This window comes from Lepus europaeus, chromosome 14 (assembly GCF_033115175.1).
Source record: "Lepus europaeus isolate LE1 chromosome 14, mLepTim1.pri, whole genome shotgun sequence".
In the NCBI taxonomy this organism is placed as follows: domain Eukaryota; kingdom Metazoa; phylum Chordata; class Mammalia; order Lagomorpha; family Leporidae; genus Lepus; species Lepus europaeus.
The window spans coordinates 18766603-18774865 of NC_084840.1; the positions used below are offsets into that span (position 1 = coordinate 18766603).

Consider the following 8263-nt stretch of genomic DNA (forward strand, 5'->3'; position numbering starts at 1 on the left):
GACATCTACATGGGAGATCTGGAGTGAATTCTGGGCTCTGGCATGCACCTGGCCAAGCCTTGGCTGTTATGGGCGTTTGGAGAGGGAACCAGTGGATGGAAGATCTCTGTCTCTCTGTCTCTCTCTCTCTCTGTACTCTGCCCTTCAAACAAAATAAATAAATATTTTAAAAAATTGATTCAATGACCGGCGTCGTGGCTCACTTGGCCTGTGGCACCGGCACCTCGGGTTCTAGTCCCAGTTGGGGCACCGGATTCTGTCCTGGTTGCTCCTCTTCCAGTCCAGCTCTCTGCTGTGGCCCGGGAGTACAGTGGAGGATGGCCCAAGTGCTTGGGCCCTGCACCCACATGGGAGACCAGGAGGAAGCACCTGGCTCCTGGCTTTGGATTGGCGCAGTGCGCCGGCCGTGGCGACCATTTAGGGGGTGAACCAACAGAAGGAAGACCTTTCTCTCTGTCTCTCTCTCTCTCTCTCTCATTAACTCTGCCTGTCCAAAAAAGGAAAAAAATTGATTCAAGAACCTCAATCTTGAGCAGGTGCAATGATGCTGCATGTGGCTTGGGAGCTTTGAGTGCCAGAGAAGTGAAGCCTCCTCTTGCCAGGCCTGTGCGTCAACAGAAGAGAAGGAGCGGTGCCCCCCGATTCTCACCGACGGCCGTGCCCTACGCAAAGCTCAGACACAAATCACAATGCCAAGACGTTGACAGCCGGGCCATGGGGGAGACCAGGGCTGACCTTCCTGCTCCTCGTCCACGGTCTGCACTGTCCCCTCCCACCCACTGCGCCATTGTCTGGCGTGGCGGTTCTGTGAGACCTGCGCACTGGGGGCCATGGCACAGCCGCACAGGTCCTATGGCTCTCCCAGCCACGGCACCGTTAGGAACTTGGTGCTGCCAGGAGATGGACACAAACACCTAACTTAGGACAGAATTCCATTTCCTACAGTAAAACACAGGTGACGGTGTGTCCAAGGATATTTTCCATCAATTCTGGCTGCAGATAAGGCCCAGAACACCAGACACCTGTCACAGACACACCCAGGGAGATGGTGTGTGCTTCCCAATGTAGGTGCTGAATAACCCTGGGCTTGACCTGTTTCCTTGATTTCCTGGGTGGTTAACCTTGGCCACTTCCGGCCTTGGTGACACCTGGTCTCTTTGGTTTGATGCATTTCCGGTTTATCTTCTTCCCAGGGTCAGCCCTGCTTCTTGCAACAAACATTTTCCCCCATCAGCGAGCAGAGAAAATGGTCTCACCTGGCCTGACCCAGCTTCTGGGAGGGGCCGGTGAAGAGGGCATCGAAGAGACGTATTTAATGCCAAATACTAGAATTCCAGGGCGTTTCCATTAGTTACAGGAAAGGGCGGAGCAGAACATCTGAAGTCTGGATGGGCCCGGAATCGTGGGACAGAGGATCACAGTAACCCGCCCCCAGGTAAACACGCACACTGCCCCTGAGACGAGATGCCAGCTCTAAAACCCCACTGACAACACTAACAGATCCCAAGTGACCGTGGCTGGGGCGGATGACATGGGCTCAGCACAGAGAGAAGCGAAGCCTCAGTTTCTAAGCTTAAGATGTGCCCTCAGGGGGCTGGCATCGTGGCGTAGCAGCTTAAGCCACTGCTTGCAGCGCCAGCCTCCCATGTAGCAGTGCAGGTCTGAGTCCCAGCTGCTTCCGATCCAGCCCCCTGCTAATGCACCTGGGAAGGTAGTGGAAGATGGTCCCAAGTCCTTGGGCCTCTGCCACCCATGTGGGAGACCTGGATGGATCCAATGTTCCAGGCTCCTGGCTTCAGCCTGACCCAGCCCCAGCCATTGTGGCCACTTGGGGAATGAACCAGCGGATGGAAGATCTGTCTCTCTTTCTCCTTCCCCTCCCCACCCCCATCACTTCTTGTCAAATAAATAAATAACTTCTTAAGCCGGCGCCACGGCTCACTAGGCTAATCCTCCGCCTTGCGGCGCCGGCACACCGGGTTCTAGTCCCGGTCGGGGCACCGATCCTGTCCCGGTTGCCCCTCTTCCAGGCCAGCTCTCTGCTGTGGCCAGGGAGTGCAGTGGAGGATGGCCCAAGTGCTTGGGCCCTGCACCCCATGGGAGACCAGGAGAAGCACCTGGCTCCTGCCATCGGATCAGCGCTGTGCGCCGGCCGCAGCGCGCCTACCGTGGCGGCCATTGGAGGGTGAACCAACGGCAAAAAGGAAGACCTTTCTCTCTGTCTCTCTCTCTCTGTCCATTCTGCCTGTCAAAAATAAAAAATAAATAAATAAATAAATAAATAACTTTTTAAAAAGTAACTTCAGGGCCAGCATTGTGATGTAGTGAGTAAAGCCACTGCCTGCAGTGCCGGCGGCATACCACATGGGCACCTGTTTGTGTCCTGGCTGCTCCCCTTCCAGCTCCCTGTTAATGCGCTTGGGAAAGCAACAAGGATGGCCCAAGTCCTCGGGAGACCTGCACCTGTGTGGGAGACTCAGAAGAAGCTCCTGGCTCCTGACTTTGGATTGGCTCAGCTCCAGCCACTGTGACCATTTGGGGAGTGAACTAGCAGATGAAAGACCTCTCTGTCTCTACCTATCTCTGTAACTCTGTCTTTCAAACAAATAATTAAATCTTTAAAAAAATAAATAAATAAAATAAGTGTCTTTGGGAGTGTGGAGGAAGGATTAAGAGGAGTGGGGGGACCGGCGCCATGGCGCAGCAGGTTAATCCTCTGTGTGCAGAGCCGGCAATCCATACAGGCGCTGGTTCGAGTCCTGGCTGCTCCACTTCTGATCCAGCTCTCTGCTATGGCCTGGGAAAGCAGTGGAGGATGGCCCACATGCTTGGGCCTCTGCGGCCATGTGGGAGACCAGGAAGAGGCACCTGGCTCCTGGCTTAGGATCAGTGCAGCTCTGGCCTTTGTGGCCATTTGGGGAGTGAACCAATGAAAGACCTTTCTCACTGTCTCTCCCTCTCACTCTCTGTAACTCTTGCTCTCAAATAAAATAAATAAAATCTTTAAATAAAAAAAAAAAGGAGTGGGAAGGAGGCAGTGAGTGATCCAGGAGACCAGGACAGGAGCCGCAGGACAGCAGGGCCAGGCATGTTCGGGCACAGCCGGAATGGGGACCAAGTGACAGAGCAGAGGTGCGGATCCTGAGCTGCAGAGGTGACCCTGGCGTGGGCAGTGGAGGTAGACGGGCTAAATTGTGAAAGGCAGAGCAGTGCAGACCTAACTCCAGGAGACAGGTGCGGGAGGGGGTGTCCCAGGGTGGCCTCAGCAAGCCGACCCGGCCCTTCAGGAAGGGGGGGGGGGGTCCTTGGTGAGCAGCAGGAGCGTCTGAGTGTTGTGGGCAAAACCAAGACCAGGAAGGGAGCTGGCTTGGCAGGGGGCAGGGGCCCAGGCTGCCAGCTTGGTGGCGGCTGGACGACTCTGCCCGTGTAGGAGTGCGCTGTGAGAAGTCAACAGGCTCCCTCTGGGGAAAGAGGGAGACGAGGGGTAGGGGTGAGGGGGCACCAGGCGGGAGCGGGCGGGACGGGGTCTGCAGCCTGCGCAGCCCGCAGGGCACGGGGTCGGAGAAGGGCGGGAGAAAGGCTTGCAGTGAGTGGCCTGGTTCCTCGGACAAGTTTCGGCGCCTTGCGGTGCGCCGGCCTCTGCGCCAGGCCGTGCCAGGTTGGGGACCTTCCTGCCTTCAGCCCATTCACCGGCTGTGGGAGACGGAGCCTGAGGTTGTCAAGGGCCCACAGGGGCCCCCGCGAGGGACAGCTGCGGGCGGACCACGCACTCCACACGCCTGGCACTGAAAGCAAAGTGAGAACCAGAGAAAACAACCCGGGGGCACAGCAGAGGCCCCGCGGCCCGCCCACTCCCGGCCCCCGCGGGGAAAGCGGGACTGGACGAGGCGCAGGCCCTGCTGGGGGCAGGCGGCGGGGCAGAGAGGTGGCTCAGCCCCGCTCCGACCGGAGAGGAAAAGCAGCCCAGCCGCGGAGCCGGGACAGCGCGTCTGGAGTCCCGACGGGGCCGCCTGGGAGGCGTGGCACTCGCCAAGGCTTCCTGGAGGAGGGGGCCTTAAAACCCAGCCAAGCCTCGGACGGGCGGAGAGGCGAGGGCCGGGCACGTCCGGCGGGCAGCACCCGGGGAGCCGCCTCCCTCCCCCGAGAGCTCGCGCCCCCTCCCTCCTCGGCCCTCGCTCGCTCCCCCGCCCGCCGGGCTCCGGAGCCGGGCGCAGGTTCCCAGCACTGACGTCAGCGGGCGATGATCTCAGCGCCGCGGAGGGGGCGGAGGCGGGGGCGGAGCGGTGCCACGACGGACCCCACCCCCGTCCCCCGTCCCCCGTCCGCCGCCAATGGGCGCCGCCCCCGATTGCCCCGCCCCCGGGAGCCCTAAGAAATTCGCCGCCCGGGGGAAGTCCGCGCAGAGCGCGAGCGGCGGCCAGACGGCGAGGCTGGTTCCCTGGCACGTCCCGCGGAGACCTCTCCCTGCTCCCGGCGCCGCGCACGACATGAGCCACGGGCAGAGAAGCGACATGGTCCCGGAGATCGCCGCCGCTGTGGGCTTCCTCTCCAGCCTCCTGAGGACGCGGGGCTGCGTGAGCGAGCAGAGGCTTAAGGTTTTCAGCGGGGCGCTCCAGGAAGCACTAACAGGTGAGCGCTGCCCAGTGGACTGGCGCCCCCGGGGCTCTGCCCCCCCCCCACGCCGGGGCGAGCACCCGCTGCTCTCGGGGTCCCGGTTGCCCTCCCCCGACTCCCCGTGTCGTGTCCTCCGGCAGGGCGCGCCCCTTCACACCGTGGAGCTGATCCGCTTGCGCCCCGGCAGAGGGGGTACCCGTGGGTCTGAGTGGGGGCGCGTCTCCCTCGCGGAACGCCTGAGACCTGAAGCCCCGCCAGTCAAACGGGGGGTCCGTGGTGGAGAAGAAGGAGTCCCGGGGGCTTCTCCCGTTGTTGCCTCGCTGGAAGTTGGGATCTGGGCTCCCTTTGTCTTCTCTTTGGTCCGTCTCAGCCATCTGCCACCTCCTGTGGTGTGGAGAGAGCCGGGAGCCAGGACCTCCGCTCTGTGGCCGGGCCTGGGGGCTGAGGGGCACTTGAGGACAGGATTAGCTGCCGGCTGGGCAGGGGACCCAGCTCCCTTGCCACCCGCTAGGCTGCGGCTGGAGGGCGGTACAGATCCTGCCTGCCCAGGAACTACACAGTGCATCAAAACAATCCATTTCCACTTCCTTGGCCCCGGGCTAACGTCCCTGTCTCTTCTAAAGGAAGCAAAGGGGCCACTAGGCCAGGGGGGAGGCCCAATGACTTTCTCTGGATCCAACAGTGCTGGCAGCTTCCTTGGCCTTGAGCCTCTGGAGTCCCTGCCTGGACATGCCAGCCCCAGTCACACCCGTCCCTCCCTCAAACTGGCTGTGCCCCTGGACAGATCCCCAGCGCTCTGGCGCCCCCTGCCACAGTCACACTCCCCTGTCCTGGCAGAGGGAGGGGCCTCCGGCTCCCACAGAACATCCCCTGCTGAGCGGTTCTGGAGGGTCCTGTTTGAGGTCCCTGGGCCCTTTCCCCTCCTCCTCTCCTCCACCCTGGTCGATGTCCCTGCAGCTCTAACCTGAGCGCTGGCCGGGTCCTGTCTCCACAGAGCACTACAGACACCACTGGTTTCCTGAGAAGCCGTCCAAGGGCTCCGGCTACCGCTGCATCCGCATCAACCACAAGATGGACCCGATCATCAGCAAGGTGGCCAGCCAGATCGGACTGAGCCAGCCCCAGCTGCACCAGCTGCTGCCCAGCGAGCTGACCCTGTGGGTGGACCCCTTCGAGGTGTCCTACCGCATCGGCGAGGATGGCTCCATCTGCGTCCTGTATGAGGAGGCCCCGGTGGCTGCCTCCTGCGGGCTTCTCACCTGCAAGAACCAGGTGATGCTGGGCAGAAGCAGCCCCTCGAAGAACTACGTGATGGCCGTGTCCAGCTAGATGTCACCGCTGCCGCCGGCCCGGCACGCTGCTGTGCTCGGCCTGCCGTGACCACGGCCGCCGCATACCTCAGCCTGGGGAACTGTGTTTCTACATGAAGAGCTATTTATATATATATTATTTTTTTTAAGAAAAGAGGAGGAAAAAAAAAAACAACCAAAAGATTTTTTTAAGAAAAAAATCCTTAAAGGGAGCTGCTTAGAAGCGGCCTCCCCAGGTGCCTTTGCAGAGTCTGTGAGCCAGTGTCTGCCCGTGGGGGGAGGGGAGGTTAGGCTGGCACCCCAAACATGGTTAGCTACTGTGAACAAGTGGGGGGCTGGGGTCTGCCCTGGGGGAGAACAGGGGTGAAGTTCAAGCCTCCCCGTTCCCGCCGGGACACCTGCATCCCCAGCCCCTCTCTCACTCAGGGGCATTCAAGCCTGGACTTAAACAATCCTCTGTTGCCTAATCTTTTCTTTACTTTTCTGTTGAGATTCTAGGCAGGGAGTGAAAAGGCCTCTCCTTGCTTAGCAGCTCTTCCTGTTTCAGATTCTACCCTCAGGGGCCTGTAGAAGTTGCCCCACATCCCCCCAGCCCCCACCCCAGGGGTAAGGCGGGGATTGGAAGTCCCTGGGGGTGGGGATGGAAGGAAACTCTGCACAAAACCTTTGCTTTGCTCTGTGCTGCTTTGTGTGTGCGTGTGGCAGGTGTTTTGGGGGCCGATTTGCAATGGAATCTTGGGACCCAAAGAGTATCCACTAAGGATGTCTTTTGGCTAAAACGCTTCTTTTTTGGAACCACGCGAGAGTCCCGATGCTGCTACCGTAATTCCTTCGAGAGGTGGCTCAAAAGCTCCAGGGAGCTCCAGGTCCTTCATCACTGCCTTCTTATCAAAAGCACAACACTCCTCTCCGGCCCCCTCGTCTGCCCTGCACATAGGGTCACCGAGCCACCTGCTCTTCCAGGACGAGCGTTCTCAGTCACTGTGCAATACGCGCCCGGCTCCAGCTTCCCACTCTCCCGGGCTAGTGGCCGGCTGGTCGGCCTCGCGGGCGTTCCGCGGCTGAGTGGGAGGGCACCTCTGTTCTGCAGGACGCCTTGGCATTCTCGGGGGGCTGACACTAGAAGCCAGGCCTTGGTGCTGTTTTCCCCCCCGTGCTCAGAGCACCTGCGGGAGAGGTTGCTGTCTCTGTGCAATATTGACCGTTCTGGGTTGGAGATAAACCTGCCCTGGAAGAAGTCCCCTTCAGTTTCTTAGTGACTTTGGTGAGGTGTCCTCAGAAGGCTTTGAGTTTCCCAAACCGAATCATCTTGGGAAGGTCGGGGCTAGAGCACCTGGTTGACCTGGCTGCGCCCCTGCTGTTGCTGCTTCGGGCAGAATCCCCCCACAAAACACTTCCTCAACCCCCAGGTTCCTGCCCCACAGCCTGTCCCCTTCCCCAGATCTCTCAGCCACCCGATTCTGACTCAGAGGTGCTATTTACCAAACACTCTCCTTACCCTTGCCCACGAGTTCTGCCTCCTGTTCACCTCCACATCCACACTGCCTCCCCAGAGCCTGCTTCCAGCCTTTATTGCTCCAAAGTCCACTGTGGGCCCACAGACCTGGCCTGTGGGTCGAACCAAGCTGTGAATCCCCACAGATCGCGGTGTGCATCTCGTCTGTGGTCAGCTCCCTGCCTTTCTAGAAGCAGCCCTGTGGTCTCGCGCTTCATCTCTCTCTTCTCTGATGTTCACTTTAAAAACAACAAAACCCCGGAGCTGGACTGTTGAGCAGGCCTGTCTCTCCCATTAAGTAAAAATAAATAATAGAAGTGCGTTTGTAAGCTATTCTGATGGAAAAGACAAAGGTTCCTAATTGTATCGTAGCCTTTTATATGGAAGAACGGACAGCTTTATGGACAAATGTACACTTGTTTTTTTGTTACTTTAATAAAAATGTAGCACATGAAGTTGTGTGGTGTGGAGAAGGTAAAATGCCCACACTGAGAATTTGCATTTCCCTCTGGGATCCACATCCTTGGCTGCTCACAATGTTTCTCTTCAGCTGCACTCAGACAACCTCAAGCAGGCAGCTGGTGTGAACGAGGAGATCTGTGTGTGGCTGCAGCTCCCAGGCATCCCCTCTTCCCTGGGAAGCAGCGCCTTCCCTCCTCTGATGCGTGTTCTGATGTTCTCATGGGAATGCTATAAGTAGCAGAGTTCTTTAGTCTAAGCATTCCCAGTTTAGCCAGGTCTGCAGCTTCTGCATCCTGTGTTCACTAGTCCATAGTTTTACTCATCCATCCACCCACCCACCCACCCATCCATCTACCCACTCATCCACCCACCCACCCACCTA

General features: G+C 59.0%; 1 protein-coding gene across 1 annotated transcript; it reads left to right on the forward strand.

The window, feature by feature from the left end:
* The first annotated feature begins 4413 nt into the window (after positions 1-4413).
* Positions 4414-7884, forward strand: BTG2 (BTG anti-proliferation factor 2). Its single transcript, XM_062211625.1, has 2 exons — positions 4414-4629; positions 5609-7884. The coding sequence occupies exons 1-2, from the start codon at positions 4488-4490 to the stop codon at positions 5941-5943; spliced, it is 477 nt and encodes a 158-aa protein (XP_062067609.1). The 5' UTR covers positions 4414-4487; the 3' UTR covers positions 5944-7884.
* The last annotated feature ends 379 nt before the right edge of the window (positions 7885-8263 follow it).

Bases quoted from the DNA above. Each gene is read 5' to 3' on its own strand.
- BTG2 (XM_062211625.1), top strand. From the start codon at position 4,488: ATGAGCCACGGGCAGAGAAGCGACATGGTCCCGGAGATCGCCGCCGCT. The intron at 4,630-5,608 runs GTGAGCGCTGCC...CTGTCTCCACAG, and splicing joins GCTCCAGGAAGCACTAACAG to AGCACTACAGACACCACTGG.